General features: G+C 46.2%; 1 protein-coding gene across 3 annotated transcripts in view; it reads left to right on the top strand.

Moving 5' to 3' along the window:
• HMGCS2 (3-hydroxy-3-methylglutaryl-CoA synthase 2) overlaps positions 1-20,368 on the top strand; it is an 82,604-nt gene that overhangs the window by 22,210 nt on the left and 40,026 nt on the right. For all 3 annotated transcript variants that reach the window (XM_081947141.1, XM_081947140.1, XM_081947139.1), the window contains one exon: positions 9,577-9,745. In XM_081947141.1, coding sequence (XP_081803267.1) covers positions 9,577-9,745 — 169 coding nt within the window. The remainder of the gene's footprint in view (positions 1-9,576; positions 9,746-20,368) is intronic.

Raw genomic sequence — 20,368 nt, 5'->3', positions numbered from 1 at the left:
AATGCAGGCCCTTAACCAGCGCCCAATGGTCGATGAAGAGACCTTGCGACCCAACGATCCTGGTTGAAAAGACACAAAGAAGGACTCAGAATGTCTTAGGTCTTTAGTCCATTTCATGTAGAGCCGAACAGCTCACCACACGTCCAACTTGTGCCAAATGCGCTCCTTGGGGTGCTGAGGCTTAGGACAGAAGCTCGGGAGTATCATTTCCTGGGACCTGTGGAAATGAGAGTTCACCTTCGGCAAGAAGGTAGGGTCAAGGTGCAAGATGACCTGGTCTGGATGGATGATGCACAGCTCCTCCCTGACCGAAAAGCAGAAGTGATCGCTATTAGAACGGCTGTCTTAAGAGTCAGGTGGCGCAGAGAGACCGTTTTCAGCGACTCGAACGGTGAAGTGGTCAATGCTTGCAGGACAAATGGTAAGTTCCAGGATGGGTACCTATGCACCGTCTGAGGTCGTAGATTGGAAGCCCCCTTCAAGAAACTTCTGACCTGGGGGTGATGACTCAAGGGCTGAAGATGGCTTCTAGCCAGAATGGTGGACAAGGCAGCAACTTGATGCCTGAGCGTGGCGGGCACCAGCCCCTTGTCCAAACCCTCCTGGAGGAAGTCCAGCAACTGTGGTATGGACGACTCAACATCAACAATGTCACGTTGCATGCACCAAGAAGAAAATGCAGACCAGGTCGCCTCATATATGCGAGTCGTGGCCGGTCGTCTGGAAGCCTGGATGGTCTGGATGACTTTGTCCGAGAGGTGTTGATCCCTTAGGAGCTTCCCCTCAAGTGCCAGACGGCTAGCTGGAGCCACTGGGGCTCTGGATGACTGATGGCCCCTTGGCTCAGGGCCACTCTCTCCCAGGGGATTCTCCACGGCCTTTCCACAGACAGGTCAACCAGATCCGCGAACCATGACCTTCTGGGCCAGTGTGGAGCTACCAGGACAAGCTCTGCCCCCTCCGCCAGGAGCTTGTTGATCACCTGCGGAATGAGTGGGAGGGGCGGGAACACGTACAGGAGCCCTGGGGGCCACTTGGTCCTTAGAGCGTCCGTCCCCTCTGCCTGCGCCGATTGGTAACGCGAGAGGAAGCGCGGGAGATGAGTGTTGGCCACCGTAGTGAACAGGTCGACTTGCGGAAGACCGAACCGTCTCACAATCTGACCGAGCAGGTCTGGATGCAGCCTCCACTCTGAGTTGTCGATTGTCTGCCGACTCAACCAATCCGCGCTCACATTGCTAGTGCCAGTGATGTGATCCTCTCTCAACGACGCTAAGTGGAACTCTGCCCAATGTCCCAGAGCCCCTGCCTCTGTCATGAGTCTCCTGGAGTGGGTGCCACCCTGCCGATTCACATGGGCCTTCGTAGCCATATTGTCCATAAGTAACAGAACGTGGCGACCCACTAGCAGGCCCGAGAACCATCGCAGAGTGAGTCGGGCTGCTCTCAGCTCCAGCCAATTGATGTTTCGGGCTGTTTCCGTGCGCGACCACCTGCCTTGCGCCAGCTGACCTTGGCAATGTGCGCCCCAACCGTAGAGGCTGGCGTCTGACGTCACTACAATCCTGTCGGGTTCCTTGAAGAGACAGCCCTTCTCCACCGCCTTTGACTGTCACCACTTCAGGGAACGGGACACCTTCAGTGGAAGCTGAACCTTTCTGGGAGAGTTGCTTGTCTTCACCCGCTGCATCGGCAACAGAAACCACTGTAGTTCCCTGGCATGAAGGCGAGCCCAGGGAACCACATTGAGGTAGGATATCATAATGCCCAGCAGTTGGGAGAGCTGGACGATCGGCAAGGAGGTGGCCTGGCGGCACTGCCGAATCCTGCTCCTGAGATTGCGTAGCCTGTCCGGAGACAGGGACACCTGGCACGAGATCGAGTCCATTATGGTGCCCATGTGTTGGATGCGTGTAACTGGGTCCAGGTGGCTCTTCTCTACGTTTATGGAGAATCCGTGTTCCTGTAAGGCGTGAATGGTGCTCCTTACATCCCTCGCCGCCTGTAGACGACTCGAGTGAATGATGATGTTGTCTAGGTAACATTCCAGAGGGATGGGTCGAGAACGCAGATGAGCCGCCACAGCCGCAAGGAGCTTGGTAAACATTCTGGGGGCGGACGAGAGTCCGAACAGCAGAGCCCTGTATTGATAGTGTCTTCCGTTGTAGCACAGCCGTAGAAACTTCCTGTGGGACGGGTGAAAGGGCACATGCAGATACGCCTCCTTGAGATCAATGGAGGTGAGCAAGTTGCCTTGCCTTATGCAGCCTAGGATGGACTGGAGGGACTGCATCTTGAAGCGCTTGTAGGCCAGATCTCGGTTCAGGCGCTTCAGATCTAATATGGCCCTCCACCCCCCTGAGCTCTTGGGGACCAGGAAGAGAATGGAGTAGAATCCCCTCCCTTCCTGTTCTGGGGGAACGGGCTCTATGGCGTTTATTTGCAATAGATGATCGATTTCTGCCTGCATGAGGGACCTTTTTACACAATTCTTGGCCAGGGGGCAACGAACAAATGTTCGAGGTGGAAACGATAGAAATTCCAGTGTCAACCCCCTTCTGATGGTATTTAGGATCCACGAGTCCGTGGTGATCTCCCATCGGTCTGCATAAAGTTGCAGGCGGCCCCCAATGGGAGGGGGACTCTGGTGGTCACTTGCCGCGCCTGAACTGCCGGTTGTGGGAACCCCCTCGAAAGGTCTTTCGAAAGGAGCCCTGATTGTGCTGCCTGCCCCTGGGGTTAAAGCTGCTCCGGTCCTGTGTCCTGTCATTAGACTGGTTGTAGGACCTCTGATAGGGATAGGAGGAGGTGGAGGCCTGGGCGCTGTCTTGTGCCAGAAAGGCCTGCTTCCTGAAGGACCCAGAACCCTTTTTCTCATTCTTCTTGAAGGTAGACGGAAGGATCTTACGTTTATCCTTCGTCTCAATCACGAATTTCTCTAAGGAATACCCAAAGAGAACCCCCCCCCTTGAACGGAGCTGAAGCCAACTTCCATTTGGCCTTCATGTCCGCTTGCCAGTGCCGAAGCCACAGCAAGCGGTGTGAGGTCACATTGGAAGCCAGCGCCCTGGATGCGAATTTTGCAGCATTCAAGGAAGCATCAGCTGAGTATTCTACAGCTGTAATGATCTTGTTAAGATCGTGGCACCAACGAGATGCCTCAGAGGGAGGCTTAGATCTCAGCTGGCGTAAAAAAAGAGGCGGAGGTGGATGCCTTGATTGCCCAGACGGCCGCCTGGTGCATCTTGTGACAGGCCTTTTCAGACCTCTTATCCTCTGCTTTTGAACCCTCTAACAGGTCAGCCGGAAGGGAAGAACTGGAGGTCAGCGAGACCACCGGGGCATCCACCTCGGGCATCTTAAAGACATCCTCTAACTTCAGCTCCAGAGGGTACAAGGTTTTGTCTGCACCACTGGGGTTAGCCAGAGTACCCGGCTGCACCCATGAACAAGTCAGGAACTGGAATAAGTTCCGGGTCCGGGGTGGTTTCACTAAAGAGGCCCACCTTGAGGTCCTGTGAAGTGGAGGAGGTGGCCTTATCCTTAGGTTTGGTCCCTAGCTCCGTAGAGGCCCTGGCCTTGTGTAAGATAGCTTTAAACAAGGAAGGTTTGAACAGACCAGTGAAGGCTGGCTTATTGGGAGGCATGTCTTCATCCTCCGAAAGTTCAAACTCATCCACAGCTTCCTCCTCCCACACAGATACTTCTGTGGTAACATATGTGCCTGTGGAATCAGGGTCGCGGCTCCTACCTGCCGCATGGGAAGGGGTAGTCCTGAGGGCTTTGCCCCTTTCCTTTTGGCGCATGGCCTCAAACACCCCTTGAGATATAGCTTGACTAATGATCTCCCTCATCTCCGCTGAGAGAGCCGGTCCTTTGTCCTCAACAGACCTGGGCCTAGAAGAGACTCGACCCCTTTCAGAATGAGCAGGAGCCAAGGGTTCCTCCATGTGGAGGCAACCATGGAAAGACTCCAAATCATCCCTCACAGAGGAACTAGGGGAGTCTGGATAACCTAGGGATGCAGGAGGAGAACCAGACAGGGAATCCCTACCACTGATCCCCTTGATTAGAGAGAGACTCTTCTCTCTCCTGTCTGGGTAAAGCAGGCCCCAGTCCAGCCTCACAGGTTTGAGGAGGATGAGGGGTCTGCGCCTTACAAGGCCTCTCCTTGGGGCCTTCCTGCTTTTTGTCCCCCTGGTGCTTAGGGCCCTTGTTCTCAGAGGAGTTGTGGGAGGACTTGTTCCCCGCTCCCCTACCACCCTTTCTCCCCTGGCCTGAGGGATCTGGCCTACTGCACTTAGCAGATGGCCCTGCCAGTTCCTCCCTCTGCTCCAAACCTTCATCTGCCATGCTTCCACAGGTGGAGAATGAGTCAGCTGTAGGAGAAGGGCACTGGACGCTGGCCAGCCGGCTCCTGAGCGTCTGCAGATCCAAAACGGTTCCGGAGGCTGGAATGGGACACCAGGACACTCCACAGCCGCCCCTTCAGGCCAAAGGACAAAGTAGAAAAGTTCAGGTACTGCCGGTGTCCCAGACAGGCCACTGCAACCCCCAGCGGCGATCTGCGCAGAGGCGGAGAGGCGCGGAGAGCTGAAGAATCTTTGCCTTGCTGCTGCCTAAATGACTACAACCAAAATGGCCGCCGCAACTTTCGCGCTCTTTAAAAACGGCCAGGAATGCAGCTGGCGCCTAAATTTGGCCGTTGGAAAGCGTGCCAATGCGTCGTGTCCAAAATAGCCGCCGCGACCTCCGGAGCCAGCAGAGACGCCGCTGGGGGAGAAATTCGGACGAAAGGCTCCCTGAAAGGCGGCGGGGGCGCGTCGAAGCCTTGACCGTTCCTGCACTTGCCGGCAGCCGCCGGACCAGTGGCCTCAGCTGATTTCCCCCACCGCGGAACGTAGCAGGTGGGGCTCCTCCAATGCCTCTGGAAACAGTCACAAACACCAAATCTTCACTTAAAACTAAAACACAGTAATAAAAAGAAAAAAGAAAAAGGGGAAAAATCCTAAGAAATCTAAGCTAACACTAATCTAACAGCTTTCTCTTGGAGAGCCAGCCTATCTGTCCAAAGACCGGGAGCTCCCCAAACAAGTCCTATCAGGCGGACTGAGTTTTTAAAACTGATCCCGAGGAGGCAAAGGAGGCGTGACCAGGAGAAAAAATCAACTCAGTCCTTGGGCAGATAGGCTGTGTTAACCCTTCCTTGGACTCTCCAAGCAGCGCACTGGAGAACTTAAGGTTTCCTCATCTGCATATTGATACATGTTTCCAAGAAAAAAAGAGGGGGGGGAAAGAAAAAAAGAGTCTAATATCCATTGCCACTCTAGCCTTCAAAGTCTCTTTTATGTATATAAATATATTTATTTTAGGTTGACTTAAGCACAAGTTCTTTTATACTCTTCAAAAAGGAAGGGATCTGTCTTTTTCTTTTCTTTTCCTTCCCTTGACAAGATATTTCACAAAGGCTCCTGTGAAAACAATCCGTGCCCTATCAGTTTCTATAAACAAGTTGCAAACCCTTCAGTTACAAAGTCAGTGAAATCCAAGAAGAGAGAACAAAGTATACATTGTTTCAAAAAAAACCCAACCAAATTCTGACTTCCGAGTGGCAAATTCGACTTTCTCCTTTGTCTCAAACTTATAGAAAACAAAGGTCTTTAAATGTCTTTAATGGAATTTAATAAGAAATAGTAGGAAGAATTGTTAGAATAAAAAAAAGGTTTTAGTTCAAGCCAAAAAATAAGGTAGCAAAGAATAGGAGAAAAAAAATCAATTCGTTCACTTAAGAGGAGAAACAGGAAATGTTACAATCACTTCAATCCACAAAACATTGTTACAAAGAAAAGGGGAAAAAACTTTCTAAGGCAGTCCAATAAATTTTGCCGCTTTATTCTTTTACTTAAGGGACTAATTTATCTTTTTAAAAAAGTTTCTTTGGGCAGTCATTCTCAAAGAAAAAACCTCACCAGATGGACTCACTTTCACTTCCTTCTTTCCAGAGCCGTCTCCGACTTCATCAGCCTGGGGCTGTCTGTTTACCGCCAGCTTGGAGAGCTTCCCTTGGGTCAATCAGGGACTTTGCGATGTCCCTGAGACCAGCAAGGCTTTGTCTCCCTGTTCACCGTCTCTACGGGATGGTTTAGGTCCATATGGATCGTGCAGCGGTAAAAGTATCAATGGCAGTCTTGGACAGTCGAGACCACACGTTGTTTCGTCGCGAAGTTGGCTCCTCCTTCCCTCGTATCTCACATGATCTTGATTCAATCCCTCTGTTAATGCAATTTAAGATTGCATTGGCTTTTTTTGTCTGCTGCTGCATAGTGCTGGCTCATATTTCCTTGATTGTCTAGTAGGACTCCAGGATTCATCTCACAGTTAGTGCTATTAAGCCAAGTTCTACCTAATCTGCACATGTGCTTTTGGTTTTTTCTTGCCTAAGTGTAAGACTTTACTTTTCTCTACATTAAATTTCATTTTGTTAGATAGGGCCCAATGTTCAAGTCTGTTGAGATCCAACTGGATCTTGGTGTCTATCATCTAGAACAGTGATGGCGAACCTTTTTTGGCTCGCGTGCCACAAGTGGGGGGAGCGCAGGGGGGTGGAGTGCGGGCGTGCCGCACCCATAATGCAATGTGCGACCCCCCCAGTGTGCATGCGCGCAAAGGCGCGACCCCCCCCCATTTTACATGTTTTTTTTGCCCTCCGCATGTTCCAGGGGCTTTATAGGAGCCTGGGGAGGGCGAAAAGAGCCTCCCCCGACCCCCCGGAGGCCCTCCGAAGGCTTCAGGGACTGTCCAGAGGCTTCCCTGAAGCCTTCGGAGCGCTTAAAACGACCCTCCGAGCAACCCGGAGTCACTTCCGGTTTGCTCGGAGGGTGGTTTTAAGCGTTCCGAAGGCTTCAGGGATGGTCCCTGAAGCCTCCGGGGGGGCGGGGGAGGCTCTTTTCCCCCTCTCCAGGCTCCTATAAAGCCTCTGGAGCCTGGGGAAGGTGAAAAATAGCTTTTAAAAAGGTGAACTCAGCGCCTCGCGTGCCCTGACAAATGGCTCCGCGTGGCACTTGTGGCACGCGTGCCATAGGTTCGCCATCACGGATCTAGGATGTTGGCTATTCCTGCCAGCTTAGTGTCATCTGAAAATTTGATGAGTTCCCCTTCTAAGTCATATTGACTTAGAACTGGGCCCAAGACAGAACCTTGTGGTACTCCACTGCTTACTTCCCTCATGTAGATGTTGTACCATTTAAGGACTACTATTTGAGTACGGTTTGTCAGCCAGTTACAAATCCATCTGGTGGTGATGCGATCTATCCCACATTTTCTACCTTACTAAGAAGTAGATTGTGGTCTACTTTGTTGAATGCCTTACAGAAGACTGAGTATACTATTTCTACAACATTTCACTGGTCTACTAATTTAGTCACTTTGTCAAGGTATGAAATAAGATTAGTTTGACATGATCTGTTTTTAACCAACCCACACTGGCTTCTAGTTATAACTCTATTTGTTTCTAGAGTCCCTTTTTGGGAGAGGGGGCGGTTTAAAAATCTAAGAAAATAAATAAATAAATAGATGTTTGCAGATCTATTTTTTATTATCTTTTCCAGTATCTTCCCAAGTATACACGTTAGGCTGATTGGTTTGCAGTTTCCTGGGTCTTTACCCCCCCCCTCGCTTTTTTCAAGATGGGACCCACATCACATCTTTTCCAATCCTCAGATAGTTCCCCCGTGCACCAGGATTTTTGAAAGATAGGATACAATTGTTCTGAGATAACATCTGCCAACTCCTTCAGAACTCTGAGATGTAATCTGTCAGGTCCCATGATTTATATTCATCAAGGTCAGACAGGTGTTCTCTTAACATTTTCTTGCTTATTTTAATTTTAATTTTTAGTCTGTCTTTTACAGTTATGTTTTTGGTAGGTTGGGCAATAGTTTTTGCATGAAAACTGATGTATAGAGTGGGTTAAGCAGTTCTGCTTTCTCTGTACTGCCTCTTACTTGCTTACCATCTTCTCTCTTTAGTGGACCAATTGCTTCCTTGACTTTTTTGTTATTTATATGTTGAAAATAACTTTTAAAAATTATATTTGACTTTTGTTGCAAGTCTTCGTTCATTTTGAGCCTTTGCTTTCCTGACTTCATCTTTGCATGTTCTGGCTATCTTTTGATAATCAGCCTTAGTTGTGTGTGCCTCTTTCCATTTTTTGTACCTGTCCTTTTTGTCTTTCAGTGTGTCAGAGATCTTTGTGCAGCCATGCTGGTTTCTTCTGGAATTTATTGTTTTCTTTTTCAGTGGTATTCTGCTGGACAGGGCTTTTATGATCATATTTTCAGTGTCTCCCAGACACTGCAAAATTTCCCAAGCTTCTTGAGTTGTATTGCCCTTTAGGATTTTCATCCAAGGAACTTTTCCAAGCTCTGAGTTCATTAAAATCAGCTCTTTTATAATCTAAGTATAATTATGTTCTATTATGTATATTATGTTCTGGTATGATTATGTTCTATTGCTTGTATTTACATTGTTGAATTCCAATATGACATAGTCCCTCTCAGCCAAGGTTTCTGTAATTTCAAGTCATTCCATCATTTCTTCTGTGTTAGTAAGAATTATGGCTGTCTCTCTAGTTCCTTCCGTTACCTTTTGGACAACAAAGGTTAGGTTGGTCAGAAACCTGTGCAATCTCTCAGTTGATGCAGAATTAGTCTTCCAGTTGATGTCAGGGTAATTAAAGAGCCCCATTACTACATATATTTGTTAGTGGGTTAGCAAAAAGTACATCTATTTTTCTGCTTGGTTGAGTGGCAGAAGCATTAATTTATTTCTGTTACAAAAAATGAAGTAAACCTGTCTTATGAAATGAGAGCTATCACAGAATTACAGAACTATACAATTGGTGGAGATCGCAAGTGCAATTGTCTTAGTTAGAATAGAGATGCTAAGTTGCCATGTGACTCAGCTGCTTTATTGCAACAAACTGACCTTTCCAGAATTAAGACTGTTTGGCCTTACTTATACTTTACTTATGTTTTCTTTCAAAAGCAATTCTATCTCTCCATTTCTTTTATCTTCTCTTATGACTCTCATTTTTTTTCTCTTTCTCAAACTCTAAATACTTTGCACATAAATTTCAGCTCTCAGAAATAAAACCCAAAATGCTAGTGAAGTGGTTTGGATTTGTGTAATAATGAATTTGCTACTGTCTTATGTCTAGAAATTTTAAATATTCTAGAAGTGAGAAGGAGTCAATTTGGAGAATTGTCTCAAAGCTGCAGGCCCTATCACCTATTCTCAATTAGTGGCTCCAGAGGAAGGGTAAAGGATTTATTTATGCTAAATAAATAGATTTTTGTATTATACATAATGGCAGGAAACTGTGGTTATGCAGCAAGGGATGAGCTATAGAAGTACGGGCTTCTTACAGAGTGGAGCATGGGTTACTGAAATTTGAAGACTTGATGGGGAGGATCCAGAAAACAGAGATTATCTGTTTTATAAAACACACTTCTCTTTGGGTGAATTTGCCAAGTTATTTCTATTATTATTATTATTTAAATTATTTTACTTGAGCAGCTGGGATAAGCAAACTCTGTACTCTGGAAGATTTCCAGTTCATGATCTTCCACACACCATTCTGTAAGCTGGTGCAGAAGTCTTTTGCACGGATCTTGTTGAATGACTTCCTTGCATCCCGCAAACCAGATACAGACAGTGGAATCTACAAAGGGCTCAAGGATTTCAGGTCAGTGAAAGCTCTAAGAATTCCTTCTCCAATTCTATATATTAAAAAAAGAAATTCACAAGCCTTTTAATGAAAGGTGCTTTTTAATGGGAGGTTTTTTTGTTATTTTGGTGGTGGTGGTGGGGAGAGACAATGAATTACAACTGAGAATTTAATAGCTACTTTAGGATTCAGACAGTAGATTTATTGGAAAGGATCACTACCTGGGTGATTCCTACAGAGAAATAGATTATTAGTTAAGTGTAAATTTGTGGAATCTTAAAATAATCAACTACACTTATTCCTTTGTAATTCCCCGTTAATTCATAGAGTTGGTTCCCCATTTAAGTTTCGTGTAGCAGAGCCATTTAGTATGAACAAATCCAGTCTGTCTATAAGCTGGGCCATTCAGAAGCCTGTCCTATTACAGTGTTTAGACCAGTGATGGTTAACCTTTTCTGGACTGAGTGCCCAAAGCATGTGCGTGCACAAATGTGCACGCCGAACCCCCCAAATGCAATGTGTGCACCCCCCGTGCATGTGCCCCAGCCCCTGTGCATGTGTCCCCTGTCCACCCCTGCATGCGCATACATGGCAGAGTCCTGATGACCAGCTGGCCAGCAGGAGGCATGTGCGAATGCACGGTGGAACTAGGGCAACGGCTCGCAGAGAGAATACTGTGTGCCACTTATGGCATGCGGGCCATAGGTTCGCCATCATGGGTTTAGACTGTCCTCTGTCTAAAGCAGAGATCCCCAACTCCTAGTATGAAGACCAATGTTCCCTCTAATTTTTTTTCAGTGTGAGCAGAAAAGTATAGTGTTTGAGCAACATGTTTTCATGCCTGAGCACCTGATTTTTTTTCACAGATGTCACCTAAGACAACAACTAAATCAGTATTATTTGAAACTCAGTTATATTTATTCAAGGTACCCACTTAATTAAAAGTGTTATATAATATCAGTATCACATAACAACGCTCCTGCTTAGCAACCAAAATGTTGGCTCAGGAACTCTGGCATTGAAGTGTGCAAGTCTTAAAGGTATCAAGTTACAAGATCCTTGCACCCCTAACCCTTTAGGGAAAAAAAACCCAGGGGTCTTCAAACCTGACAGCTTTAAGACTTGTGGACTTCAACTCCCAGAATTCCTCCTCCAGTCATGTTGTGGCAACATCATCTGCGTGGATCTGCTCCATCTTCGGTTTTTTTCACCGAGGGCAGGCCTGCTGCTGAAGATGCCAACGAGCCCGCGCCGCCACCAGAATAACTACTGCCGCCTCTTTCTCCTCCTCCTCCAACAGCACCACCACATTTTCTGCCCGGTGCTGTGGCTGAAGTGAACCCCCAAACCCCCGCTGCCACTAGAATAACTGCTGCCTCCTCCTCCTCCTCCTCCAACAGCACCACCATATTTGATGCCCAGCACTGCGGCTGAGGTGAAGCTGCCAAAGCTCCCACTGGCGCTTCTGCCCATGGCAGCAGCGGCGCTCCCTCCGCTCGGAGCACCTGAGCTGGGGCCCGTGTTACCCCTGCCGCCGCCGCCGCCTCCGCCGTGCTTTTGAGAAGCCATGAGGCCTTTTTTTCCTGCTAAATGCTTATATGCACTCAAGCTTGCATGGTAGCTTGTATGGTAAGAAGTCAAAGAAAAAGATGCATTGACCTTAAAAAAGGGTTTTAAAAAGTTTAGCACTTTATAAAAAGGGTGAAAAAGGAGGTTTTCTTTCTTCTGTAAGGTTGAAGAATTTGAAAGAATACAATGAATCTTGTTAACAAAAATGGTGACAGTTCACAAAGATTTTAGATGCAAGTAGAAATACATATTTCTGAAGAGGAAAAGCTGTCGGTGCTGCTGAAGCACCAATTAACAGATCATTAACATCATGCTCTGAAGCTAGGTGAGACTACTTTCATTTCTATCTCCTTGAACTATATTTCCTGGAACAGATAAACCCTTAAAAAAAAAAGAAAAATCCCCCAGACACGACTGGAGGAAGGGGGAAGCACATACCCCTTCACCAGAGGGGGGGGGGGGAAGAAGGCAAAGAATGGGGGACTTGAAATAAAGAAGCTAGAATATAAAACCAGTACTAACTAACCAGAACTAACTAAAAAAAAAACATTATATGGCAAGCATTGATGACTGCTAAAGCTTTTGAGAGCACAGATGGGTTAGAATAACTAATTAAAGAACATTAAAGAACTTTATTTGTGTTACTGATCTTTAAAGACTTGATTGAGGGAAAGTGACACCTAGTGGCAAAGAGGAGAAAGTTTTTGAGGTGTGCTATATGTAAACAGAATATGTGGCTTGAAGCCTAGACATAAATATCTGACTGGAACTTCTGGTGTCCTTGAAGCTGCGGAATTATCAACCGGGCAAGGTACAACTGGCAAAAGAGAAAACAAGACACTTTGCTGTTTATTACTTGGTGAGATTTATTGTTGAGACTAGTTAAAACTGACAGGTTATTGTGGATTATAAATATCGATGGACTTGGATTTATTAATTGGACAAGCTGGCCATTGTGGACTTGGATTTTGGATTACAAACATCGGTTGAACTGCAATTCGGACAGAGATTATAAATTTATTTTGCTCTAGTGCATTTAATCATTGGAACTTGCTGGATTATAAAGTTTATAGATACATGAAAGATTATAAAAGCTGTAAATCTTAAAGTGTAATTTAAATTGACTATTGATAAGTTGAATAGGTTTGGTTAATAGACAACGCTAATAATTACTAGTTTGAGAATTGAATATTTGGTAGGTGGGAATAAAAATTATTCCCAATAACCTCCAAACCTTACCAAAATTGGTAAAAAGCCTTCCTCTTCAGCACCCTCATGTAGCTCCTAGTCTTGTACACCAAAGATCTATAGACTTAATGCTCTAATAAAAAAAACCTAACAACTTCCAAAAAGAAATGCAGGCAACGTTACATATTATTCAAGAAGCAATTTTATCACAGAAAGAAGATACAAGTAAGAATCATGATGAGATAAAAGGTAACTGCAAGTTGATCGTGGGGAACAGACGCGGAGCCAGATACCAGCAATACTGTTTATTCAAGATAAGAATACACTATAAACCAACATGCAGCTTCCAGCTGACAGCCCCTTTTATGGGAAGCTGTCAGCCATTAACAGCTCTGCTCACACCTGCGAGATAACACCCCTCCCAACTCATGGGATGTTCCATTAACTTTGTACTACACAAACATAATCATCGAGATACATTAGTCTACGACGGCTTTGTGTCCACTTGCAGCTCTCCTGTATTTCCATCGAGCTCCCACCCATCGACTGCATCCTCGATGCTTCTTCAACTACACCAGGTGGATTGCTAATGCTCTTCAGGGCCTCCAACTGGCCATATCCCTCAGCTGAAGATGAAGAAGAGTGAGACAGATTCTGCAGCAGTGGAACATCAATAACAGGTGTTTCATTTTGCACTGGATGTGGCCCTTTCAGTACCATTTCACTTTTATCAGCTCCCTAGTAATCGTCCATCCTCAAGCTCCACCCGATACAAACGGGAACCCATGACTTCTGTGATATGTGTTGGCACCCATAGGGGTTGACCAGTATACTGGTCCAGTATACGGGCATATACTCGGACACCATGCTCAAATGTTCTAACCGTATTTTCCCAGTCTGAAAGGGTTTCTATCGAATAATCTGGATGTATTCTGTCTAAATTTGTTCTCAAGCAGATTTACATCCTGGAATTCCACCCAGTTGAAAGTTCATGATCTATCCCCACACCCATAAATCCATCACATGGCCCAATCTTCTTCTTCCATGCTGGCATCTCCACCCAGCTTCTTCCGGTCAAATGTCGAGGTGCAGAGACAAAAGAAGACCTTGGCTTCTAGAAAGGAATGTTTTATTTTGACAACAACACAGTCTACAATTCTACTCCTTTCTATTCCCCCCTCCCAACTATTACTCTAATGAAACATCATAGGAAATTATAAGAAAGTATGGCAGGCCAAAGATCCTAAAAGAAACATAACTACAGGCCTGACAGGCGGCCTCTCCTCAGAAAAAAAAACACGTTTTCTGCAAAAGAAGTAAAAGTAGAAATTACTATACACAATTAACCACCTCTGCCTCCTCCAGGGGGACCCTTTGGCTTATCAGGGAACTTTTCATTGAATTGTTTCACTAAGTTATCCGCTTTCAGATCCCAACTTTTCACCCACGTAGCTTCAGACAAAGGGTACCCCTTCCAATGCATTAAATATTGTAAGCGACCTCTATACAGCCTGGAATATTAGATTTTTTCACCTCATAATGTGTTTCCCCTTCTACCACTACAGGAGGAGGGGGAGCTTGGGTGGATGGCCTTATGCTAAACCCCATTACTGGTTTCAACAAGCTACAATGGAATACCAGGTAAATTTTCCCTAGGAGTCTGGGTAGGCTGAGTCGAACTGTAACTGGGTTAATTATCTTTTCTATTGGGAAAGGACCTAGAAATTTTGGACCTAATTTCTTACTAGGCATCCTTAATCTTATGTATTTAGTAGACACAAAAACTTTGTCCCCACCCGAAAGGGGGATTGGAGGGAGCGATGTTTATCAGCTTGCTTCTTGTAGGCTTCTGCCGCATCTGCTAGGGCCTTTTTCGTATTTCCCCATCCCTTCTTTAGTGTGTCCATCCATTCATTCAGAGACATGGAGGAGGGAGGTTCTTTAGGCACCTTAGGCATGGGAACGAATTTCATGCCACTGGTAATCTGGAAAGGAGTTAATCCGGTGCTGCTGTGGACCGCATTATTATATGCTACTTCGGCGAAGGGTAGCAAGTCCAACCAATTGTCTTGCTGATAGTCCACATAACACCGGATGTATTGTTCCACCATCACATTGGCCCTCTCTGCTGCCCCATTTGTGCTGGGATGAAATGCTGAGCTGAGTCCCTGTGTGGACCCGATCGATTTAAGGAATTCTCTCCAGAACATGGTGGTGAACTGAACTCCGTGATCTAAAATGATCCTTTTTGGCACCCCATGCAGGCGATAAATGTGTTTCACAAACATTTTTGCTAATTTCTTTGCGGACAGCAGGCCTGAACAAGCAATAAAATGCGCTTGCTTGGAAAACAAATCAATAACTGTCCAGATTACTCTATTACCGCTGCTGTCTGGAAGCTCGACGATGAAATCCATTGCTATCTCTTCCCATGGTCGGCTAGGGCTGGCCACTTGTTGTAGTAGTCCAGGGGGCTTTCCCGGCTGGGTTTTCATCGTGGCACAAGTAGCACACCTTTTTACATAATCTTCCACCTCCGATCTCATCTTTGGCCACCAAAATTGACGCCTGGCGAGGTGGAGAGTTTTCAGGAATCCGAAATGACCTAGTTTCGCATCATGACTCCGCTGTAGCACTTGCAGTCTGATCTCTGCAGGGGCCTACAGTTCCAGGCTACGTCATCATTCATCGTTAGGATGTCCTTGTTGTTGAACCACGGGTCTGTCTGGAGGGCCGCTTTCAGCTCGGTTTTCAGCTTATCTTGGCTTCGAGTGGTGACTTGAGCGGCCTTTTGGTGAGAAGGAGATATGATGGGGTGGACAACTTCTTCCTTCTTACTGTCAAACTGGGGTTTTCTTGACAGCGCATCTGCTAACAAGTTCTTTCCTGCAGGGATGTGTTTAATTTCAAATTTGAACCTTTGGAAATATTGTGCCCAACAAACTTGTTTGGGGGATAACTTCCAATGGGCAAGAAGAGCTTCGAGGTTTTTATGATTAGTCCATACCTCGAATGGTATATCCCCCCCCTTCCAGGAGATGTCTCCAGGTGAGCATGCTCCAACTGATCACGAATGCCTTTTTCTCCCAAATGGCCCACCTTCTTTCCGTAGCGGTGAGTTTCTTGGAGATGTAAGCGCATGGCAAGAGGTGGCCTTCTTTACTCTTTTGCAGTAGCACCGCGGCTATCGCAACATCACTAGCATCCATTTGGATTATGAATGGTCGCTCTGGATCAGAGTGTTGCAGTATGGGCTCTTGGGCAAAGAGCCGTTTTAATTTCTCAAAGGCCCTTTGACAGTCCATTGTCCATTTTAATGGTTGGTTTGCTTTCGGCTTAGTTGGGGAAGGCCCCATCTTTAATAGTTCAGTCAATGGTAGGGTAATTTCAGCAAATGTCGGAATAAACTGTCTATAAAAATTTGTAAATCCAAGGAAGCTTTGCAATTGTTTGCGAGTGCTTGGAGGTTTCCAATCTAACACTGCTTTCACTTTTCCTGGATCCATTTCTACTCCTTCATTGGAGATACAATATCCCAGATAATCTAGCGAGGTTTTGTGGAACTCACACTTTGACAATTTTGTGTATAGTTTGGCAGCTAGAACTTTTTTCAGGACTTGCCGTACTAGTTTCAGAGAAGATCAAGATGTCATCTAAATAGACGAGTACTCTGCGGTACAGGTTGTCATGTAGCACTTCATTTATGTGCTGCATGAATACTGTGGGTGCTCCTTGTAGTCCAAAAGGCATGACTTTGCCCAGGGTAGTGTTAAAAGCGGTCTTCTACTCATCCCCTTTCCGGATTCGTATACGGTAATACGCCTCTTTCATGAGAGGGAGGGGATAGGTGTTTTTTTCGCATACCGCGTTCAAAGCTCGTAAATCCACACAGAGGCGAACTCCGCCATCTTTCTTTTTCCTGAAGAGCACTGGGGCCGCTACTTTCGATTTTGCTGGTTCAATAAAACCTCTTTTTAAATTGGTGTCGATGTAGTTCCTCAATTCTATCATCTCCTTGGGAGTCATAGAGTACATTTTTGGCTTTGGTAAGGTTGCCCCACGTTTGAAGTCTATTGCACAGTCTGTGGGGAAGGTAGTTTCCATCTTCCTCACTGAACACCTCCACCAGATCCCAATAGACCTTTGGGACTTGTTGGATTCCCAGAGGTTTAGTGCTTGCTGCGGTTGCTGCAGGTTCTGGATGGGTTGCGCTGTTGGGTTCAATCGTTCCTGGGTCGCCTTTTTCTTCCACTCGTGGTAACGGGCCAAACCCAATAATCACCTTTCTAACGCCGTCTTCCCACTTTATAGTAGGTTCCCACTTGTCCAACCATGCAAGTCCCAGGATAATTGACTCTTTCATTCCAGGGGCCACAATGAATCTGAGGAACTCATAGTGGTGGCCTATCACCAGCTTTACTAACTCAGTGATCTTTGTAGCTGGAGTTCCCCCAATTAGGGTTCCATCTACTTGCTCAAATGGAATGGGATGGGTTAGGGGTCTTGTGCGTATACCTAGTTGCTCCACTATTGACATGCTGATTAAGCATCGGGTGCAGCCGGTATCTATAATCACCCCAACTTCCCCTTCTTCCCCCGTTTTTGGTATTCGGAGTTTGGCTTTTATCTGGAAGGGGCAGATAGGTGCACTCAGCATTGGGTCGTCTTTGGGATTTCCTTCCTCCTCCTCTGAGGTGGCAGGGGTGTTTTCATTGGCATTGCTCTCTGCCTCCATTGGCTGTTGTACCAGACGACTCTTTTCTGGTGGTTTTCTGGTTTGTTTTTTTTCATTGCTCCGGCAGGTGGTTGGCGCGGTAGTGGAACCGGGGCTGAAGCCCGGCATTTTGATGCCCGGTGGCCAAGCTGACCACATCAGTAGCACTTTATTTTGGGGTTCCCGGAACAAGGGGTTGGTGGGGGCTCTTCAGTTTGCTGCCTCTGCGTTTGGTGGGCCGAAGGTTTTTTGGCAGGGGTTCTGGTACTAGGCTTTGGATAGGTGTTAATCTCGTGATCCAGTATGATTGCAGTGGAGTACCAATCTTGAGACGTTCTGGGACCCTCCCTTATGGCACATGCTGATTCGCTGGTGGCTGTGTAGAAGGAGCCAAGATCTCCACTCCACTGCGCAGCAGTTTCTCTGCTGGGAAAGGATAATGTGAGCTTTGCCAGGCTCCACGTAGGTGGTTCTGGGGGGCCGAGGGGTTTGATTTCACTCACTTTTAGCCATCTGAATGACTGCGTGAGGACGGCTGAGATCTCCATTCATTAGACCTTCTGGCCATCATCCAGTCGTCTGTCGGAGTTCCTTTGGGAGCACCCTCTCCTTCTAGCAGGCAGTCCTGAGAAGCTATAAATCCTGAAGCTTCATCTTGCAGGTCTAATTCCGTCTCCGAGGGAAGCCTGGGTTTTGGTTCCTTTCACCGGGCGCCCAGCTGAAGTTCCCTCCCCCTTGCTTCGGCAGCCTCAACTATTTCTTTAGAAGGTGCATAGATAGTATCGACAAATACAAGTGATCCATTATCCTTAGCCTTCTCTGTTGCATTCTTTTCTTCCTCCATCTTCACTGAAATTTCATCCTGCCCAGGATTGGGTCAGAACTGGGATTCAGTACCCCTACAAAAGTATTTTTTTTAAAAAAAGAGAGTTGGAATAGTGTCAGTGTTCCAAATACCATGCATGAATAAATCAAAGTCCAAGGCAGAATCATCCTTAAAGTTCCAATTTAATTTTACAGGTATGTTGGCACATCTGTGGAATTCCAACTCTGATTTACATCCTGGAATTCCACCCAGTTGAATGTTCATGATCTATCCCCACACCCATAAATCCATCACATGGCCCAATCTTCTTCTTCCACGCTGGCATCTCCACCCAGCTTCTTCCAGTCAAATGTCGAGGTGCGGAGACAAAAGATGATCTTGGCTTCTAGAAAGGAATGTTTTATTTTGACAACAACACAGTCTACAATTCTACTCCTTTCTATTCCCCCCTCCCAACTACTACTCTAATGAAATATCATAGGAAATTATAAGAAAGTGTGGCAGGCCAAAGATTTTTAAAGGAACCTCTGCAGGCCTGACATTTTGTTTAGTACCCCTAACAACAACATCTGGCATAGATGACCTCATCATGGCCACCTTCAGCCATTTGGAATATGCATCGATGCCAATTAGAAAAAACATTCCATTTATCGGCCCCGTGAAATCAATATGAATGCTAGACCAGAGACCTCTCGATGTTTCCCAGAGCCGTGGTGGCGCTGAAGGAGGTGCCAGTCTTGCTTCCTGGCATGCTTGGCATAACTCTACCCACTCTGTGATATCTCTATCTATATTTGGCCACCACAGATAGCTATGAGCCAATGCCATCATCCTTATGATTCTGGGGCGGCCTCATGTAGAGTCTCTAGCAGTGATTTCCTTAGCATTAAGGGTATCATTACTCGGTTCCCCCACAAAAGGCAACCCTTTTGCAAAGAAAGTTCATACTGCCTTGTACAGAATGGCTTAAACTCTACACTCTGTCTCTTTAGACCATCCCGTCCACACCCAGATTTAATATTTGCATGATCATTCAATCTTTTCTCAACTGGGTTGCCACTTCCACGCTGTAACAAGTTCGGATGGCATAATCTCTATACCGATGCTGCTGGAGCCAGATCCTCCACTAGATTTGATAGAGGACAATGGCTTAGGCCGTCAGCATGGCCCAGTTCCATGCCAGGTTGATGTATAAGTCGATAATTATATGCTGCTAAAAACTCCATCCAGTGCATCATTCTTGGGGACAGGACCTGCGATGTTTGCCAGTCCCCTGCAATTAGTCTCAGCAGCGGCTTATGACCTGTTACTAAATCGAATTTCCTTCCATAAACATATTCATGGAAACTCTTAATTCCAGCAACCACAGCCAACACCTCTTTATCAAGTTGGCTGTAGTTCCTCTTGGCTGATGATAGCATCCTAGAAAGAACGCTATTGGAGCCTCACAATTGTCTGGAAAGTGATGACTTAAAACTCCCCCAACACCAAACGGGGATGTATCACGCATCAGGACTAATGGCAGGCATTCATTATATTGGACTAGGATGCTGTCCGAGGAAATTAACTTCTTCACCCCCACAAATGCAACCACTTTTCTGTGCCTCCAAACTCACAGTGCCTTTTTCTAATAGCCAGTGTAGTAGTTTGGTGACTGATGCCTTCTGTCACAAAAAAAATACTATAGAAATTGAGGAGTCCCAAGAAAGCCTGGAGATCCATCTTATTCTTTGGTGTTGGCACAGCATGTATTGCTTGTACTTTCTCTTTGGTGGGGGGCAATCCAGATGCATCATCCAGGTATCCCAGAAACTCAACTTGTTTTACTGCTACTTTACATTTTTCTTCCTTCCCCTTTAGCCCAGCCTCTTGGAATCTGTGTAACAGTAGTCGTAGTCGTTCAAATAGTTTAGGCTTACTGGCAGCAGATATGAACACATCATTGAAATAGGGACAACCCCAGGGATGTCATATAACAAACGTTCCATCAGGCTCTGGAACAAACCTGGGGCCACATGTACTTCAAACTGTAGGTGACAACAATGGAATGCCTCCCGATGCATTTTAATGGTTTGGGCTTTGGCAGTGGCATCATTCACAGGAAGCTTTGGTAAGCTTGGGTAAGATCTAATTTTGCAAGGGCAACAACCTCCCCCCCCCCCCTTTTAGGAAAAAGGTGCTGCCATTGGTAACGGGTTTGCATTCTGTTGAAGAGCCCTATTCAGAATACATTTATAATCTGCAAAAATCCAGACCCACCTGCCTGGTTTCACTGGCATCACAATAGGGGTTTCCCACTTGGTGTGGTCCACCAGTCCACTGGTTCCAGTACACCTTGTTGAAT

The sequence above is a fragment of the Natrix helvetica genome (genome assembly GCF_964273705.1).
Source record: "Natrix helvetica genome assembly, chromosome: 3".
Taxonomy (NCBI): Eukaryota; Metazoa; Chordata; class Lepidosauria; order Squamata; family Natricidae; genus Natrix; species Natrix helvetica.
The sequence above is the reverse complement of the archived record's forward strand: the minus strand, read 5'-3'. Positions and strand labels throughout refer to the sequence as shown.